Below are 22,478 nucleotides of genomic sequence, written 5' to 3'. Positions count from 1 at the left end.
ACGATGTCAATCATCAACAGCTCTTGATGTCATCTCTCCTATTTTGCATAACAACTTGATGATGTCATACTTGCTAATCATTGTCACAGTGCGAAACCTGTCAGCCTCTTTGTCAATCTTTCGAATCATTTCTATTGATTTGACATGTGGAAAGTTATAGAATTTGACAATACTGCTAAAATCAGAAAAATCACATTTTACAGTCAGTAGTCAAAAAAAGGAATATTGTTTATGATTTCATATTTTTGCAGCGGTCACTCACATTTGCCACTAAAACAGTAACTTTGACCAATTTTGACAAAAACTTTTTCCAGGGAGTTTGGCTGACTAAGTTCTTTTCATGGTTAAAGGGAAACCATTGTCGGAACTGCGAGTTTCTTGTTTACAAACAATGCATTTCATGCACGGTATCTAGATGCATCTCATAAACATAGCTGCAACATTTAAATTATACAATGTACCGGTACATTACGACAGACATGTTTCAACTTTCATCAACCATACCTTGGATACAGTGTTTACATTCGTCGTATGGGTCCCATACAACATTTGAGCACAGTTCCCATGACTGTATCCCTTTAACATTCATCATATCACACATTTTATAAAAATATATTCATTTATGTATTTTATTTGTTAAAATATGACAGGATTTCTACAACTATTTTTTTAAAACTGCTAAAAAGCAAGAGTTGTGTAAAATTTGGATAGCACTGTGTTAAAAGATAAGCACCCTCTGACAAAGTCCTTTCAGGAGTATTTTTTACCCGTTAAGTGCCAAAGTCAACTTTTGTTGCCTTTAAAGAATAAAACATAGCCAGCAAATTTTTTTCAGATCTAGACAATTTTTTTCAGATATTTCCTGAAATTTTGGTCAAAAATTGTTGTCATTGAAAGATTATGTCCATTTGTTCCAAAATTATCAAAAAAGTACAGAAAATTCATAACAATTGGTAAAATGTTACACTGAAATTATTGTGCGACAAATTACAGCACTCAAAGGGTTAATGTATCATATACTATTCTAGGTCTACTTCCCACAACATGTTGAAATACCTAGTACTAAGCTTATACACATGGATTGTATACATGTGACTTACAGTGCAGTTATTGATAATATAAAGGTCAGGACAGATCATTGAATTGAATTTTCACGAGGAACACAGCAAATCACTCACACTTGCTGCACTGAGAAGACCAATACTGGGTTGTTTCAACATATTGTAGGAAGAAGATCGAGAAATTATAGTTGGTGCATCGATCAAAAATACTGAAAAAATAAAATCTTTAGAAGTTACAGTTACTGTTGTTCTGTTTCGGAAATGAAATGTCAAGATAATTTGTGTCATCTCAATAAAGCCTTCTTTATTAGCATAGATTTACTGAGTTCAGAATTTCTTGAGAATTATTAATCAGAGGAATGAGATATCCATTTATGAATACAAAACCATGGTAGTCTTAGATCACAGAAGAGTGGCTTTGAGCAGCAATCATTGTGTCTGTAAGGCTGGGGTTTACCAAAACTCCACATCATAACATTGCATCCAAAATAACAAGTTAGCAAGTTCTCTTCATGCTGCATAGTATGCAGGGTTGATGTTGCAAAGTTCAAGTACAGTGAAGTTAAAATGACAATGTCACAACATTCTCATATGACATGTTTGAAAACTTATTCCAAACTGTAGGGCTTGTTGATTTATTGTAAAATGAGAATTATTTGCACCTTTTCAGTCTGCAGGGGAGTTAATTTATGCACACTAGCATACAACCTAGCATACTTTTACTTACAGTAAATAAATTAATTCCTGAGTAGACTGAACAAGTGCAGACAAGTCATTTGTTTCTTGGGATTATGCATTAAGTTGTTTGCAATACTTCTCATACTAGTGCTCTAAAGGGGTCATCAAAACCACCATGTTGTGAGTTGAAAGACGTCAAAGTTTTAGATGAAAAGGATGTCTGAAGGTTTGAGGAAACTGAACTTCAAAAATGTCAACAACAGGAATGATTGCTAACACTGCTATTAGATGCACAGTTCCATCTCTGTTATGCTCTATAACATTTCTGTATTGCACTGTTGTTTGCTCAAACATAGACAGTGGCCACTGTCTATGGCTTAACCCTTTCACCACCATGGTTTGGCCCAAACCCATTGTTATCAATGGCAATTGTGGACCTGTCTACAGGGAATTGGGGGTGAACAGGTTAAAAGCTGACGATGTTTACTCTCAACAAAAACTGCAGGTGTGTTACAGTGTCCATATGCCAGGTCATGACAGGTCGGGTCATGTTTAAAAAATCAGGCGTGCCTCACCAAATGCTGGTCAAGCTATGCACAAGAGCACCATCATGAAGCATATTAAAAAGTCTTTCAATGAAAAATCAACCATTTGATGGTTTTCAAATTCTTAAAAGTTTATCTTTTTAAAACTGCGGAATAATTTCCTTAATTTTTCAACAGAGCAGATTGCAACATTTCACAAACAATGTTTTTAACATATTGTACTTACATGATTCCACAAATATGAGTTTAAAGACAGAAAAATGACATATATCATAACTTTCAATTTGTGTTATCATATTATTTTTTCATATCAAGTATGCATGAGTTGTTTTTCACTTGAACTTATCGAGGTAATATTTCACTGACAGCGCCCTCTATCAGCAATGTGAAAGAAAGTCTGCTCATGATGATCATATTTTTAGTTTTAAGGCCCCTTAGTATGATCAGAGGCCTTGAGATGTGATAAAATATTATTCATAATTGTTGTCATGAAATAGCGCCCTCTAGCAAACAAAGCATGCTCATTTCAGTGAGGCACACCAAGGCAGAATTGTCTTCTCAGAAATGAAGATACACCACATTACTTGCTTGAAGATATTTAGAATATACAGATTAAAATACACATCCAAATTCAACAATATATATAATATTTCCATGATTTTGTGTTCTCATTTTCTGTGTCAGTATTTTTCCATTATGTCTTAATGCAGACAACCTTCTCTTCCGTGTAGAACTCTATGGAATCTTTGCAGCCTTCCCTTCCAAGACCGGATGACTTCATTCCACCAAATGGCATATTGAGATCCCGGACAAACCAGCAGTTAGCCCACACCATTCCAACCTTCATTGGAGAGAAAACATCTTGGCTAATACATGAACTGAAATTAACAATTTACTCTGACACAATACTGACCAATGATAAATAAGATATCACACAAAAATGTTTAACTCTAAAATGATAACACAGACAGCTAAGTATGCACCGTTGTCAGGCTTCTAGCAATATACATGTGAAATAAATTAAATAATCATTTTCTTGTATTTATTTTTCTCAATATAACTGTCACAATGAGACTCATAAAAAATTCATCAAATAAATATGTTTGACAGCCTATTATAGAGGGTGTACAAACACTAATTAGTTGATTAAATAACCTGCATGTGTTCTCTAACACCTAATTCTTGCATCCTTTCAACATGATACTACACCAATTGTACATAAATATGAAGTTTAAGGAGAGGGACGTTTCTGAAATTTTGAAAAATACCTGACTGTGTGTCAGCACCCTGCAGAGTAAGTAATTTGTTAATACTGCGGCTGAGGGTTAACTTCAAATACAGCAACAAAATCTTGAATGGTCTTAATGCATCAGTGAGTTAAAGATAAAACTTAGCTAAATTCGTATTTTGTATGCTTCTAGATTAAGAAAGCAAACCTCTCATAGTGTCCAATAATGCTTTATTGTGTCTGTATCAATGTTTCTTTTCATGTATTGTATAAAGTTCTGAGGTCTCAAATTCTGAATAAACCAAGCATTACTGCTTACTGCTAACGATAAAACTTAATCCTTATATATTTTGGCATGACAGCGGAAAAACAGAGCTAATTTTTTTTTTAAATTCTTTCCCAATAATTTTATAGCATTAAATGCCTATACTTGTTGCAAAAACAATGTTAAAGTGAAAAATACCAAATCTTGTTTCTTGATAGAGTGTCCCCTGTGAGTTACATCTCTACCGACCTAATCCCTCAAGACTGCCAACTATGCATACAGAAAAACTGCGATAGTTGATACAAGCTAATTATGAATATAACAAAAGTAATTAGAGGATATTTGATGAATAATTGTTTTAAGGTTCCAAGACAAGAAATTGACCATTTTAAAACCAACAATTCTCTAGTGTTTAAGAAGCTCAGAACCCCCGTAAATTGTATATTTTCGGAAAGCCTAGATATAGGGGAACAGTTTGGTTACCATAGTGTCACCATTGTTTACATAACTATCATGTGACAGGTAATTTGCATAACCTTTCAAAAATCGGTTTTCCCTATGTTTTGTTTCAATGCTTTGAGATATGTGGCTGAAGTTTGTGTGAGTGCAAGCTGTCCAAAGGGTCTTCAAAAGTATGTCTTAGAATTTTTTTAAGCCTTCTACAACAGTTTTTCTGCTAGAAAAACTTCCAGAGCAGTGAATTTAAGCGTAGTTGATTTCTTTAAAATTGTGCTCCAAAAAAACTAAGCAAGATATAAAAAATCTGAGACACAATTTGGAAGAGCGTTGTGACAGCTTGCATTCCAGCAAGTTTGAGTCAGATATTTTGAAGTATTGAGACAAAACATAGGGAAAACCGTTTTTTGAAAGGTTATGCAAATTACCGTGTCACGTGATAGTTATGTAAACAATGGAGACACTGTGGTTACCAAAATGTTCCCGTATATCTAGGCTTTCAGAAAATGTATACTTTACAGGGGTTCTGAGCTTATTAACCGTTAGAGAATTGTTAGATTAAAAAGGTCAAATTTCTTGTCTTGGAACCTTAAAGCTCCATAAGATGTAACTTTTGATGTATTTCAAATATTGTTATAGTTTCTCCAACGCAGAGTGTCCTGTTCTATTTCCTTAATCATTTCCAAATTCATAGTGTTGACAAATCCTGTATATGTGTACAGTAAACAATTATTGTTGACGACTGAATTCTAGGCCAGACTTGAATTCATCTGTCAACAATAAGATTCCATACTGTACACAATGTATTGCTTTGGAAAAGCTGATACAGCACATCTGAAGGATGCAGGGCTCATCCTCCTCATGGTGTTAATCATTGCTTTGCCTGAGGGGCCCTTTGTGATGGATAAATGCAAACATACCCCTTAGGATGGTGTCAAATTGTACTGTAGCCGGTACGGGCCACTAATGCCTTGTAATTTTATGTATACTCAGGAGAGAGGAATAAAGAAACAAACTCATTGTATAGAACAATAATTAAGGAAATATTATTATAAAATACAGCAATTATCCCTTCATTAAACCCAGTCACTCCACATATTGGTCAAATCTCTTTGTTTCCTGTGAGATAACCAGACTTTTGCACACAAAATTAGGGGTGACAAGGTAATGAGAATCAATTACCATTAGATAAACTTACATGTAGTTTTTGTGCCACTCTGTGAGTTTTGCCGACGTCCTTTGTCCAAACACAAGCTGACAGACCATACTTGACACCATTGGCCCTTTGAATCACCTGGGCAAAACGTCAAACGAGGTGATGAGGTCAAAAGATCAGAACAACCACATATAAAATACATGATCAGCACATGCTAACTGACCTAAATCATTTCTGGCACCCAAACATGTTCTTGAAGAGTTTACAATGTGACTAGCTACTACTACAAAAATAGCGTCAATGACACTGTAGCTCCCATCCTGGACTATTTAGTGTTTGTTCTCTGGTCAGATATTGAACATGTGTGAAAGGGATAAAGTGCATGAAGTGAAAATACTTAAATGAAATGTACTGGAGACAGTGAAATATGTTTAATGTAATTATTCAGAATATAAAATGGAAAAATACAGAATTAGATATATCGAATACTGTGATACAACCATTAACTCAACAAGTCATTTACAATGACATAGTCCCCACTTGTAATAGGAGTATAAGTCTTGATGGGGCAGGAAAATATGGTCATTAAGAAGTATCACTGGAGTGTATATGTTGAGATCTATGGGCACATAGGTCTATGTCGTTGTTCCCAATTTGAAACACATGAGGCATGTCTAAGTTATGGTTCTAAATCGGGAAAAAAGATCAGACCTCTAGCAGTATTGGCCAGCCAAGAAATACATATGCGCATTATAAATGAGGTACAAGATGTGACATCTTAAGGTCTAATATCCTATCAAAATTGGAGGGTATAGAACTTGTGGTTACTGAAATATGCATATATATGTATAATCAAGGTCAAAGGTCATCGAGGTCATATGACATTTTGAAAAAAAAAAATTATATGCTAATTAATCCCTATATGCCAAAAAATCAGATCTCTAGCTCTATTCGCTTGCCCAGAATTAGATGTGTACATAATTAATGAGGTAAAGCGTGTGTTGTCATAAGGTCTCCCATCCTACTAAATACAAAGGACATAGCACTTGTGGTTACTTATTTATTGACATAAACATATATTTTAGGTAAAAGGTCATCGAGGTCACATGACATTTGGTCAAAAATTTCTCTCTATAGTTATCCCTATATACCAAAAATCAGACATCCAGCTCTATTGGCTCGCTCAGAATGAGATATGCGCATAATTATTAAGGTACAGTATGTTGCGTCATAAGGTGTCCAAATACCAAACATGAAGGGTGTAGCACTTGTGGTTACCGAGTTATGGAAAAATATGTATATTTGAGGTCAAAGGTCACCGAGGTCACGTGACATTTTGTCAAAAAATTGTTTTGCTAAGTTATCCCTATATACCAAAATCAGACCTCTAGCTCTATTGGCTCGCTCAAAATTAGATATGTGCATAATTAATGAGGTACAATATGTGGCGTCATAAGCTGTCCCATCATACCATACATGAAGGGTGTAGCACTTGTGGTTACTGAGTTATGGACAAATATGTATATTTGAGGTCAAAGGTCACCAAGGTCACGTGACATTTTGTCAAAAAATTGTATTGCTAAGTTATCCCTACCGTACTCGTCCGAGTATAAGCCCCCGGTTCGGCAACACTAAACAGCGGTAAAACTAGGGGAGGGGCTTATACTCGAGCAACCCCATGTTATCTGGCATGGACGCTTAATTTATGCTAATTTATGCACGATTTTTTCAACACCACTCGATCTTTCTATCGCTTTCAAAATCGACTTACACATCCAAAGAAATTGATTGTACAATCTCTGAATACAGAAGTGACATTTTGGTGAAATTTCAGCGTCGAAAAAACCCCAAACTTGAAACAAAGACGTCATGTATGCTGCTGATCAACAGTAGTAATGTGAACAGGCATGCATTGCCCACATCGAAAGGCAACTCAATATTCCAATATCAAACTGTCTACATCTTGTGAAAACAACAACATAGCAGTGAAAATTGTAATAGTCACCAGGAAAAGTCTTCACAAATGAAAGGATAATTGCTTCAAACAAAAGAAACTGCATGTTTCAAGCTTGAAAACATCGTGGCCGTGAATGAAAATAAACAATGGCGGACGTGAGTGAGACTATTCTATTTAGGCGACGGGGTGAGTAGGGTCAAAGAATCGAGATAGTACTGGAAAAACGTGTCATTTTCCTTACGATATTGTCAAGGGAACTCCAGTTTCCCATTGTTTTAACATCTTTTAATAGTTTCTTTATTATCTAAAATTAATTTTACCACGTTAAATGACCAAATATACTCTCCTAACCTTTCTGTATTTGAGTTACACTAGGGTAGGGGCTTATACACGGATGTAATGCATTTTCTAAAATCCTCTAAAATCAGTAGGGGGGTTTATACACGAGCAGGGGCTTATACTCGGACGAGTACGGTATATACCAAAAATCAGACCTCTAGCTCTATTGGCTCGCTCAAAATTAGATATGCGCATAATTAATGAGGTACAATATGTGGCGTCATAAGGTGTCCCATCATACCATACATGAAGGCTGTAGCACTTGTGGTTACTGAGTTATGGACAAATAGGTATATTTGAGGTCAAAGGTCACCGAGGTCACGTGACATTTTGTCAAAAAAATTGTTTTGCTAAGTTATCCCTATATACCAAAAATCAGACCTCTAGCTCTATTGGCTCGCTCAAAATTAGATATGCACATAATTAATGAGGTACAATATGTTGCGTCATAAGGTGTCCCATCATACCATACATGAAGGCTGTAGCACTTGTGGTTACTGAGTTATGGACAAATATGTATATTTGAGATCAAAGGTCATCAAGGTCACATGACATTTTGTCAAAATATCCGAGATATATGCGTGAACGGATGGACTTATGGATGGACGAACAGACGGACATGACCCAATCTATAAGCTCACTGGACTTCATCTGTGGGGACTAAAAATTGTGTCACTGCATCCTTTTTGCAATATGAATACGATGAGAAACTAAATTTTTATTTTTCGTGGCCTTATACATGGGAGTCTATGGAGATCTGCCTTATACATGGGAGTCTATGGACGTGTAAACTAAAAATATGCAAATTTCACCTCGATTTGCCCAAATTTGGCAAAGGTCACTCCTATGCACTTCCATACCAAGTTTCAAATCATCGGACTTGTGGTTTCAGAGCAGGAGATTTTTTGACCAAAAATGGGAGAAAATTACAAAAAAATTCATGAAAAATAGCAAGTCCAAGATACTGACCCAAGATGTGCACAATCATTTCATGTCAGCCCAAAGTACTTACATGCTAATTTTTCATGTAATCTGCTCAGTGGTTATTGAGTTTTTTCAATTTTGACTGTTTTTACATTTTTTCACTTAATTTGCATATTTTTGGCAATGACAACTTCATTTGAACAAAATCTCATCTACAGCCCATCTCCATCTACAGCCCATCATCCATGTACACACCAAATATCAAGATGAAATGTACAGCGGTTTTGGAGTTTTTGATGTTGACGGACAGACATACAGACATACAGACATACAGACGTACAGACATACAGACATACAGACATACAGACATACATACATACAGACATTTCCCTAGCCTATAAGAATAGCTTCCATTGCCATATATACATATGGCTATGGGAGCTAAAAAAGATGTAATGATAATCTATCTGGCCCCTGATACACATTGATGTGACCGAGAAACTAGTGCCTGAACCATGGAGGGACCATCCTCCATATGACCAAGGGCATAACAGTACATGTACCTCTATGGTTTTACCATCTGCATAACTAAAACTGAATGGCACAATCTTGGACAGATTTCAGGATCCGACACTGACATAATAATTTCTTTTGCCATTAGGATATGATCTCTAGCCATGCAGCTGAACACATGTCCTTACAGACTGATAATTCTATGACGTCATTTGCACATTCTGCATGTCACACTTCACACACTTACAACAAGGCTTCACTAACCATCACTTCAAAATTGTATCCATCTTATTGCTGACATTGCAAGCTGCTTCAAGACATGAAACCTTCTGCGTAAATAGATATTGTTCACCAGCATACAAAAGTACAGTAGAACATGCACAACACATACACTATGCAATATGCAAACAGATCTCCACTTGTGAGCTCATTGGCTCATCAGCTACTTGGCCAGTGTGTGATAAGGAAAAATTCTGTACAAGTATGAGGGCGCTTTCCCCGACAACATTACATTGCGAAGAAATGAATATGGTATTTACAATATCCTTTCATGGATATCACATTAGAATGGAAAGACTCACTTCTTCTTCAGTTTCAAAGGGTGTGATGCAGACAACTGGTCCAAAGATTTCTTCCTGCATACACTGAGAGTTGTCAGTCAGTCCAGTTACAACTGTTGGTTTCATATAATAACCCTAGCAGGAACAGAGAATAATAACAAAACAATTGCATAAGACAACTTGATCACAGAGCTCAACAAAATAAAAATTTAAAGTATCGTCACAATTGTTGGTTTCATAAAATAACCCTAGCAGGGAGAGAGAAATATATAAAAATGATTGCATAAGACAACTTAATCTCAGAGCTCAACAACATATAAATTTGAGGTATAGTTTAATTTCAGTTGCACGTATATGTACCTGTTTGACATTAAGCATCAGACTAACACTACAATTGTAATGGTTTTGATCTGATGCACCTTGATATCTTACATTTGGAACAGCTGACTTAATCACCGATGTCATGACTTCTGACAATGAATACCTGTTTATGTTTTTCTGGTAAGTCTGGTTCTTGATCTACCCCATCTCCACAGTGGATCATTCCACCATCTTTCCTGGCAAGGGCAACATAACCCTTGACCTTGGCTAAGTGTTCTTTACTGACCAATGCTCCCATATTTGTTGTATCTTCATAAGGCACACCAACTTTGATTTTTCTGAAAGAAAGACAAAATTCTTGTCACAGATACTGAAAGTCGACTACTGTATGCCCTGAAAATAAGTCAAAGAATAATATCTCTTGTTTTTCACGTGGAAACATTGACTTATTGTAGTCAATTCCTCATTTCAAAAATTTACTAATATTTTAGAATTCATAAGCATGAGTGTCAACTGGTCAGACAACATTTTAGTATAGACGATAGAAGCTGCAATCTATGATTTTAGGCATGGATCACTTGCCCATAAAACAGCAATGTTCTTGTCATACATTTGTCGATATCTCTGATATTCTGGAAACCAATTTGGACTTTCTAGGTGGATATCATACTTACACAAACTAATAAATGAAGAGGCCATAAGGTATGTGAGGATTAATGCATACACACACATAGGGATGCTGATCATGTCTTCCTGGCCTACATGTAGACATTTTTAGATACACGTACATGTATTTACTGTAATCTTTAACACTAATGGCTCCCCTAGCTTACTAGTGATTAAAGCAATTTCTGTACCAATCTTCACTCTAGCCCATATTAGCCAAAGGACTGTTGATACAACCCACCTTGCTGCTTCTACGAATTTCTCCAGGAAGGTCTGGTAGATGCCCTTCTGTACAAATATTCTACTCATGCAGAGACAGATCTCACCCTGGTTGGCAAAACTTGACTTGACACTGGTAGGAATACACTCTTCTAAATTAACATCATCAAACACTATACTAGGGTTCTTTCCACCAAGCTGTATGACGACAAATGTCGTATAAAATGTCAATGAATTATCATCTCGTGTTTGAATGTCTGCGTACACAAGTGTAAACTGATATGGAAAGGTTTCTATGATTTACAACTAGTCTCGTCAAACAATCACAATATACTTTTTAACCACAACACAGATGCAAAGCAGTGGAATTTTACAACAGCAACATGACATATTGTGATAATATCTTGTAGAAGCTAACCCTTTTCATTTTCAAGTCACAGTCTTCCAAAATGAACATTAATATTCCCGGAAGATCTCTGTGACACAGACCACTGATCAAGACATGCATTGCATCAAGTCAGTAAAATACATTTGCTCATGTACATGTACTGTATGTCTTTGCATGATTTAAGTCTGCAGTCAATATCATACATGAAATATGTTATGAAGGTCAAGTTATCTTTTCCTGGTTTTCACCAACCTGACCTGATATCATCAGATGAACCTGGCCTGAACAAAAGTAACTAGACACTCCAAATAATGCTCTGAATATATTTCCGTGTTTTGGGAGCTGCCAGCTGACCCACCTCTAAAGATAACTTCTTACAGTATGGCGCGCTGTCTTGTCGTATCTTTTCAGCCGTGGCAGTACTCCCAGTGAAGGAGACAAAGGAGACGTCCGGATGTTTGACCAGGGCACTGCCAGCTTTTGGTCCAGTTCCAAACACTATGTTGACAACACCAGCTGGCAATCCTGTACAGTAATACCAATACATGCTATAGTCATCTAAACTCACTTGTACCGGGTATATCATGACGGAAATTCTCCACAATGTCAAAATAGTTTGTCCTTATATTATATCTTACATGTATGCACTGGATTCTGATTTTAGTGCTAGGTGATTTAGTGTATACCAAGGTAACGGTACATTTAATGTAGGACCAATTTATCAAGACATCAGCCATGATATCAATACCTTTTTCTTACATTATCAAGGTCATCAACCTAAGGGTATTTGCTGCACATAAAGCCTGATAAAAAAAATTATTGCTCCTCAGATCAGATTGTACTAGTGAAACAAATTACCCAAGATTTAACAATATTTGAATTCAAAATGGCCCTCATCCCTGTGTAAACTTGTATGGAGGATCGATTTTCAAAAAAAACTATGACGGTGAAAATTTTTCTTACACCAAGAGCTTTAAAATGAGCCCCCACAAGTGGCAGATTAGAAAAGAATTGTAAAGTTTGACAGTCAGAATATCTGTCCCCAAGGAGCAATATTCTACCTTAAAGGTATACAGTCACATCTAATCTAAATATACCCATATATGGTCACAGCGGCGTTCCTTGGTAATCAAATGCCCATGTGAGGGCGCTGTTTTTAAAAAGCGGCCACCCGCTTAAAATCTGTGATTGGTTAGATTTTCTCTTTCCATGGTAACTGCGGCAAAATTGGAACAGGTGACAGTATACCTTTAATCTACGTGCTGGTTGACTTTGACTTTGACTTACCAGCATCATTGAAGACTTTACCCAGCATCCACGCTGTCACTGATGTCATTTCACTGGGCTTACAGACACACGTATTCCCTGTAGCTATGCACGGTGCTATCTTGAAGGTTAACAAATACAGAGGTAAATTCCACGGACTGATCAAGCCAGCAACGCCAACCGGAGAACGAGTTGTGTAATTGATAGCCCTCGGTCCTCCATGACAGTTGACCTAAAAGTATCAGTGATGACAAAGAAAGAAGCTGTATTCATTTGGCAGAGGGCGCTGTTTCTAGGTACATGCTCTTCTTACCTGCTCACCCCATTTTCCGTATTGTAATGTCAAATTTTACTACCTGCGTATTTAATGATAGGTCAAATCAAAAGTGGTCGTGAGATGAGCACATGTACAGTCTGTGCATTGATGCTTGAGTCATTATACCAGTACATGGCTTGTAAAGTATGAAACAGGTATTAATAACAAGCATGGTACACACAGTGATATTCACTGAAGTTCTGGTACGATACATGAATATTGCACAAACTTCAAAATTCTACATCATATAATGAATTTAAACATGTTTTAACAATTTCACCAACATTTCACTGTGCAGAGGTCCAAACTAACTGTAGACAAGACTTTGATTGGCCCAAATCCCAGTTGTACTAGGATTGAAAGCTAAACAGTAAAACACCACCAGTAAAGTGTTATTCACTTACAGATTTGTGACATGCAGAATGGTTGAGGCAAACATGCGGAAGTTGTAGACAGCTCTTGGAATATCCACACTTCTGGCCAGTGAGACAGGTTTTCCTTGATCTTTAGACTCCATCTTGGCAAACTCCTCAAGACGGGATTCCAATACGTCTGCTATTTTATTCAAGATTCTTGACCTCTCTGGAGCTGGTGTAGTTGACCATCTTGACAAGTGAATTAAGAGATAGTTTGTCAGTTAGCTAGTATACTCCATAAGTGTAGAAAATTTGTGGCAGCTGCAGTTTCATAAAAGCAAGCATTCTCCATTGCTTAACCCTTTGAGCGCCAAAGTCAATTTTTGTCACCTTTATAAGATATACCAGAGTCAACTTTTTTCTGATTTTTGCCAAAATTTTGGTAAAAAACTGTAGCCGATGAAATGTGATATCCATTTGGTCCAAAATTATGAAAAAAAGTACAGAAAAGTTCACAAAAATTGGTAAAATATTGCATTAAAATTTTGGTGGGAAAATTACAGCAGTCAAAGGGTTAATGATAGTGAACCCTCCTTGGATTGTTTTACAAAGTTTAAGTTCACCACATTAAATAATATACATTTTACAGAACAATTTATATACACAGTGTTGGGGTCTATGAAATCTAGTTCAACAGAAGTAGTCTTTTTCCAATGGCCTTAAAGGTCTGGTGAAATGCCCATGTTGCAAATCACAGAAATACAGTTGATGGTCTATAAAACAGTTACATTCGTTTCTTTTTTCGTTTAGCGCGCGTGATTATGAAATATGGCAAAAGAAAAATGCAATGTGGGCGTGTCCCCGAGCCTCTCCAGTCGACTTTTTTTCGGCTTTCCGAAGTTTGCCCGACGCCGTATCTCATAACGGGAATTAAGTATTTCACACCTCCGTAAGCTCCCTACGGGGGGTAACTTCTAGGGTTCCGCTTACATGATCAGGACAGTGTCCTCCTTCACTATGGGAGAACGTTGTTCTTTTGGTGCCTGTGACAGCGGCAAGAACATGAACGGCTCAACTGTAAACTTTTTCAAGTTCCCGTCAAGTGTTGAGTGTTTGAACCATAATGTGCTTGTCTCTGCTGGTTCGTACGATCGGCCACGGTCCCTCGGCTGAGCCTGCCTCGCTACTCGCTACACAGAAGGTTGGGACCGCAATGCAAATCAACAGCATGAACACCAACACTGAACGTTGTGACTGCCATTAAAATGCACTTGTCTTCAACACGGAACGTCGGGAACGCAATGCAAATCGACAGTAACTTAAAACGTAAATGGGACCGTGATTAAAATGCACTATAACTACAAATCAGCTGCATGAACAGCAACACTGAATAGACTACCATTAAAACGAACACAAATACGTACGTAGAGATCGCGATACAAATCATGGAGGTAGAGTCCTTCATGATACAAATCGACAGCAACACGGAACGCGTCGTAGGACGGCAATTGAAGAACAACGGGGAATACCGGGCCACGAGGACCGCGATGCAAATCGGCCGCAACATGGAATGTTGAAGACTGTGATTAAAATGCACAACACAGAACATCGAGACCGCAATGTAAATCAACTGCAACACCGATCCTTGTTGCCTCGATTAAAATGCGTATGTCTGCTATGTATAGCAAAAGTTTCAATTCTCGCGAGCGAGCGTTCCTATGCCCGCTGTACACTAGACAAAATGACGTCAAATTTATCGCGAGGGCTCGATTGCGTGTGTCTAAGTTTCAATTCTCGCGAGAGCCATTTATGCATGCTGCACACTAGACTAAATGACGTCAAATCTCTCGCGAGACTTGGCTCGATTGCAAATACGTACGACGGAAAGAACGCAATAATACGGAAGTAGACACAGTTTTTGCGAATCGCCGAGAGAGAAGCGCAGATTAAACAAAAGACTAAAAAACCAACGTTTTTTCTTTATTTTACCATATTTTTTAAACAAAATCAGTTTCGCCGCTGTGGCGAATTACGATCGATTTTTTTTCGCCACTTCGGATTTCGATTCGCATTGGCGAACGTGGCAAATGGGCAGCGCGAAGACTGGAGCCTGTTTTGTTAGCGGATACCGGGCAGAGATAAGGCGGCGTTGGACCGCTATTCGATGTAAATGAACACACCTGTGACGTCACAGAGGGCCAACTATATCCCCGCTATGGGCGTGACCTGAGTGTCGCAAAATGACCCCATGAAAGCCGCGCATAGAAATATCAAAAAAATTAACACTTGCGCGTACTTTTAGGTTGCAATTCTGTTGCGAGTGTAATAGTATTGACCCCCTGGAAGATATTCAGTCACACGAACGGGACCATTTCACCAGACCTTTAAATGCTGGCGACTCGATCCAAAGCATCAAGTTTGTTCTAGCCTGTAAGAAGATCATGAGGTTCACTATCATTAACCCTTTGACTGCTGTAATTTTCCCACTAAAATTTTGATGCAATATTTTACCAGTTTTTGTGAATTTTTCTGTACTTTTTTGCATTTGTTCAAGCCTGTAAGAAGATTATGGAGGTGTCATAGCATTTTGTTTTCCATTGAAATTGTCATCTAGTAAGTAAATTTCTAGACTGAAAGCTCTGTCACTCGGAAGCGTATAGAGCGCCCTCAAGCAACAGATCTTTCAGTCTAGTAAATTTCCTGGCGAGATAATCTAACTCTTGGCACAGGCCTTTAAATAAATAAATAATTGTGTATGAATAACATAAAAATTTCTACTCCTGTATAATATGATACATAAAATTCAAAGAGAAAAGATTTACATATATCAAAATAGTATTGCAAAAGTTTGATAATCTGAATATCTATCCCCGAGGCACATTCAACTTTAGATCATTTTAATTTATTAGCTTCACATCAACACATTTAAAATTAGAAAACTTTTGATACAGAAGTGTACATCAATGGCACATCATACCTGCCTCACACACCACTACACACATTAATGACATCAAAAAAGAAGATGTATAATATTCCAAACATGTACGCATGATAATTTTGCATTTATAAATGCTGTTCTCTGTTGGCTATAGACCACCATAGCCTAGGTTATCACTTATCAATGAAATATGACATCAATATATCAACAGCATGATGTACATGTACACAATCTTATCAAAGAATTGTTTTCAGACTCAGATGACAAAATATCATGATTTACAGTTTTCTAGAATTACCATATCTTATTACTTTTTTGTACCAACTCCTTACAGTGTCCAGGCCTGTCATTGTCAGTGACATATTTGTTTGTAAAGTTTCATAAGGTCTATCTCTGAAAAAGAATTGGAAGTGGACCGTGTCTTCTATGGGAGAAAGTGGACTTGGTGAAAGGGTTAGAGTCACAGTTATTCCATAAAGAGGGGGAGTTGACATGGCAGCAATATTTTGCATATCTATACAGGTATAGATGTATCTAGATACCAGCATAATATACCAGCATCATCATCATAGGGGTTAAGGGTTCAACCATTTGAGTAAGAGGGAGGATAATGGGAGCAATTTCACCATTATCATAGTTAGGATAGCAGTACAAGTATCTGGAATTATGAATTTTATTCTTACTTTCTATGACATCTTTCTAGCTAATGCAACATATAGACTTGTACACAATATCATGTAAACTACATTTAATACCATCCACACTGACCTCTTTTTCCTTGTAAATAAGGGAAGGCCTGGAAACCTACAACAGCGATGACCCACTCAAAATAAAACTCCTAAAACATTCATTTTTCCAACTCACACATTCAGTGAACTTGAAGCGGGTGTTCACTCATGGTGTTTTTAGTGAAATACACCATTCATACTATCGGAATTGTATGACACCCTACACTTACAAACTCACAGTGAATGACCTAAGATGAACTTTTGATTGACCTCCTTTAATGCCATATCATGCAAAATGATCAAATGCGTCTGTACACAGGAAAATATATCAACAAATTATGTCCATGATATGTGTGAATGTACATTGGAGGACATGACAATGTTATCAGTTCAAAAATTCACATTGACAGAAAGCAGTGCCACTGTAATGTATGGTCAATGACCTGGGAATGACCTTACTATTATATTATGCATAGGGTATCAGCAGCACCTAAACAAGTAAACAAAAGACATGCTTATCTGTTTTTCGTCATCTGGTCATTCACAAATCATGTGTTAGATAAGCAATAGAGAACAACAACCTCACATGTTATATGTTCACAGTCAAACACTGGCCCTGGGCTTTGCTTGTCCATCTGTCTTGGTTTATTATGAATTATGACACTGTGGAATGGGTTTCTGTGAACTGAACTGCACTAACTGGCGCTTCTCGACTGTGAGAGTTCTTTGGTCATGAACTATAGTGTGGTTTCAACCATTAGTTCCTTTTGTGGAGGGACTGTGTATTAACCTAATATCATATTGCCAACTCTTACATCCAATCAGGTCACCTTGGCTAACATCGGTGAGGCACAACATGTCCCATGTATGGCATTTTAAAAAAGACTTCAACATTTGAATGCCCCTGAAAACAGAGATTCTGTATAAACACAAGTTTTTCTGCCTTAACCCTCCATAACATGTCCATGCCAAAAGGGTGAAAATACAAAGTTTTGGGCTTAATAATTAATGATTTTTATTGGTTTGGCCAGGGTCTATACACTCAAACTCACATAAAGTTTGAGGACTATGACTTTTCAAGAATTTTCAAGGACCTTTGAATTCTTAGGTACAAAATACCATTTTCAAAATATCTATTTTAATATATATCATTATTTATATCATTTTACATGTCGTTACCACAATGCCATGACTGATTATCTTATTTTTGAAAATCGGGATGGATTATCAATTTTCCAGGATCTTCCAAGACTCAATTTCATTTTCAAGGGCCTTTCCAGGACTTATCGGGACGTTTTAAAATTCAAGGACTTTTCGTGGAGTGTATGGACCCTGCTTGGCAGAAGGGACAGTAATAGAGGTGGTAGAAAAAGCCTTAAAACAGCATCAAAGCAATACAATTTTATCATACAAACATATCTTGTGTACATTTTCATACCCGGTAAGGTGATAAATGTCCTTGGTACATATTTCAATCCGTCATTGTCTGTCATAGACCTACTGTACAGAATTATCAAACTGTTCTGATAAGTTTGTTTTTATCATGAAATAAATCCTTCACTGGGGATGCAGTTGAGTAATTTTGAGTGCAGACTTATTTGCCAGGTGAGCATAGCTCACGTACAGTAAGTTGTCACAACTTACTGGAGCTATATGCTCAACTGGCAAATAACTCACGGTGAGTTTGACTCCAATCAAGAATTTAATGAATTTTTGATGTACAAGAACTGCAGTAACTGTTATATAATGGGGTATAAAATCACTTGGCAAAATCTTGCTAAATCTTTGCCGCAATTTCAAGGAAAGAGACAGTTGATTAGAAATATTATATTAATATTGTTAAGCTTAATACTTAATTTGTATCACTTAACATCACACTATGAAATCATCAGAACTCCTTGGAAACAAAATGCTTCATCCTTGATAAATCACTGCTTACTCACTGGTTTGCAGTGGTTATTACAGGGGATATCACTCACAATGGTATTGTAGCATTGCCTATTGAGAATGTGTCCATTGTACTAGTTTATCCATGGACGTACCATGTCCATGGTTTATCTAGGACTGTAAGAGACACAATCAAGACATTACGTAAGACTCTAAAGTAATTACTTCTTTCAACAATTACCTTGAGTGTCTCTCTGTAAAGAATATGAATGGAGCTATGCTCCGAGTTACACAATCATTCCTTTGCAGGTATCAGGTACTTTGTAGTTTGAAAATTGAAATGTGTAAGGAAAGCCGGTCTCTTCCAGATAAATGTGCCACGGTAAATCATTACTTTGATTTTATAATTATGCCTACAGCAATTAATCTGTTACAGTACCCCCTGTTCCTCCATTTAAACAATGCAGGTTGAACTGTACTGACTCTTAGGGTAGCAATGTACATTTCGCTTCTCTCAAAGCCCATCATTGACTAATTAAGCACAATGGACCTCTCCTGCCCGTCCCCCTGGTGCAACAACCCCACCCCCTCCCATTCAGTTAGCTGGCTATTTGCCATGCACCAATATTGCAGGTGCTTAACATTTTCTTTTGCCAGGTACTACCTAACCACATTGTTGAGTGCTTATCTGTACTGGGTAGCGATTAAACTAACCATGGGCCATGAAAAACTCAGGGATGTACCACTTTCTACAATTAGAAAGATTTTCTTCATATACCAGTATGCAATCACTATGGCTCATGCATATATGTCGTGAACTGGTCAAAATCTGTGGTATACCGTCCCTGGGTGGGATTTATGGCTTAAACATGCCATAGTCTACCGCCAGTCCCCTCCAACCACTTTAGGGAGCCATCATTATTTACGGCGTTGGGGGGGGGGGGGTCACTCGAAACATTGAAAACTTCAGGGGGGGTTGCTCAAAATGTGTAGAGGAAAAGGGGGATTACTCAATGTTTGGTGCAAAATAAATTGAAACACCTCTCAGATTGCAATATTGCACCATCAATTTCTCAAAATTTTCGATGCGAGAGGGGCACACCCCCTGTCGTGCTATCCACCCCCCTTAGGGCGTTGTAAGTTTTACTAGTAAATTGAAAACACCTCTCAGGTTGCACCAGATTGCACCATTGCACTCATCCATTTCTCAAATTTTTCACGGGATCTAGGATAAAAGTGAACTGTTGTAAAATTCATCCTTTATTATCACAGAAACATATACTTTAATTGACTCCATACTGTATTCAGGCTTTTCATTAGAAGCTGGCAGCTAGAGAAATGACACAAGGAGGTCACAGATTATCCATTCCTGCATATTCTTTGGTCTTCAATCTCTGGCAAACTGAGAACTGTTTTTTACTCAGTAACAATATTCAACAACCAAACTGACAATAAAAATATCAGTGTTCAATGTCATTTTCAAACAATTTTACCGAGGGCAAAATAAATTGAAACACCTCTCACAGTCTCAGATTGCACCAGACTACACCATTGCACACATCAATTTCTTAAAATTTTCCACACAAGATAGGAGACACCCCCTCTAACACTTTCCTCCTCAGCCTCTTGTCTGTGTTCGCCCCTATGTACTTTCAAATTCTGCCCAGTCAGATATCCTAGTGAAAACCATGATACCCATCCAAATTAAACAATACTATATGGTTGGATACTGGTTATAGCATGAGCTTTTATTGTCACTTTGAATTTCATTTTGCTGGTTTCACCTTAGGCTTTAGAACCGTGGGATTCACTATGCAAAGCCACCTTTATGTAATGATGTGTTGCTATAAATGGGTGTTTCGCCATAACAGCCCCCCCCCCCCCCCCCCCTGCATATCTGTACCGGGTAGAGATTAGAAATAATATTAAGCTAACTATGAGCCGTGAAAAACTCATTATAAATCGAGGGCTATCTGGTCGCCACCACAGCTGGTGCTCACAAGTGTGGTTCGGTTGGATAGTTCATCGAAGGTCGAATTTTTGAAGCCATGCCTCACAGTTTTGGCTGGCCTTCGATCGACAAAGCATGGATGTAAAAAATAGACAAAGCAACACTGCGAGCGCCTGTACCTGTGGGTGGTCCGGGTCGCATATAAGGTAAAGTTTTCATCGATTTTGGCAGATCATTGGTCCAATGTTTCTTCCTACTGCCCAAGACAAATCACAGGCGCTCATCGGTTTGTGCAATGATTATGAGTACCATAGAGGTAGCAAGAAAGTGGGTACAGAGTCGCTTGCGGTCACATGGCATGGATGGCGAATGCCCCTCGTTACAAGTCACGGGGGCCTTTACCACAGGCGTGCTGTTTTCTGGGTAGTTTCTATAAGTGTAGTTTATTCTACGTTTCGACGTTCTCTTCCGTAGGCTACGGAAGAGAACGTCGAAACGTAGAATAAACTACACTTATAGAAACTACCCAGAAAACAGCACGCCTGTGGCCTTTACCGTGTACATAACCACATGCGAATGGGGCGACATGTAGCTGGGTCTGCTCGATCGCCTTCTCGCTGAGATGTGTATGTGCTGCTCAGCGAACCGAGGAGGGTGCAGACAGCCAACCAACGATAGCCTGCTTTGAGATAATGTAACATCGTATTTACCGTTGCTTCACTCGTTGCACATGACAGAGTTTAGGTACTACACTACACTCCACTACAGAACGAAATTCAAACACAAATACTCACGATGCGAAAGCTCTCTTTGCGACGCCAACAGCGATTTCGACCTCTCGTTCCCCGCTGTCCGGAATTTTTGCCCACACCTCCCCGGTGGATGGGTCGTAACTGTCGATGTGTGCATCGCAGGAGACATACTTTCCATCTATGAAGTTTTCGACTACAACTTCTACGGGCATCTTGGATTCACAAACAGGCCGATGTCGTGAGAACAGGGATCATTCGTGCACGCAAATCCAAACAACTCGATCCGATTCAACCCAAATCAGCGTGTAGGTCGGATACGGCCGGCTGTCTGCTGCAGGTCGAGTGATGACGTAGCTGCTGACCTACTGAGATGACAGTACATGCAGTATATATACATATGCCTGCGCCCAGAAGTTCACTGTTCCGTCGACTGCGGCGCACTTGGGAGATCATACGGTGTGGGGAAACATGCAATTTTACAAATTAGACCAAAAGTTGTTCTCAGTGAGATCAAGGTCAACCTTCAATCCTGTGTAATGCAAACGGAGGGATAAAAAACAGTCACTTCGCCACTGCGATAAATAATTGAAGTTTCAGTCATAATTAATATAAAAACAAAGTTGATGATCTACCTGAGCGACGAATTTTCAAGCTCAGTGAGATAAACGGTTACACCTTCAGCTCTTTCTTTAGGGGATTAAACAGGTAGCCGTTATTATTTACGCATAAGGTAGGAAAAAATTGGTGACGTCACTTAAAACTTGTCTCTGGGTTTAGCCTACAAGGATTCGCTGTGGATTTCAAGTTGAATCGATTTGACGTGATGCTTGTGAGACGGGACTAGCAGTATATGCATCGTCGCGAGATAATGTCACATCTGTTTCTAGTTGAACTCTAAACTAACTGTTCAGTTAATTGAATCCATTTTTATATGCTAATACACCATACAGTACATGTTGACCTGAAGTACAGGGAACTTACAATCTTGTTGTTGTTGTTGTCGTCGTC

The 22,478-nt window shown here is 38.0% G+C and overlaps 1 protein-coding gene across 1 annotated transcript; it reads right to left on the bottom strand.

Moving 5' to 3' along the window:
• Positions 1–638: 638 nt before the first annotated feature.
• On the bottom strand, positions 639–21,780 carry LOC139116112 (2-aminomuconic semialdehyde dehydrogenase-like). The gene is given in 9 exon segments (XM_070678657.1): positions 639–3,125; positions 5,432–5,527; positions 9,704–9,817; positions 10,167–10,341; positions 10,911–11,086; positions 11,635–11,801; positions 12,564–12,774; positions 13,259–13,463; positions 21,513–21,780. Coding segments are annotated over 9 exon segments (1,461 nt in total). The 5' UTR covers positions 21,683–21,780; the 3' UTR covers positions 639–2,978.
• Positions 21,781–22,478: the final 698 nt, after the last annotated feature.

Source organism: Ptychodera flava, chromosome 17, assembly GCF_041260155.1.
Source record: "Ptychodera flava strain L36383 chromosome 17, AS_Pfla_20210202, whole genome shotgun sequence".
Taxonomy (NCBI): domain Eukaryota; kingdom Metazoa; phylum Hemichordata; class Enteropneusta; family Ptychoderidae; genus Ptychodera; species Ptychodera flava.
This window is presented reverse-complemented; position numbering and strand designations above follow the sequence as displayed.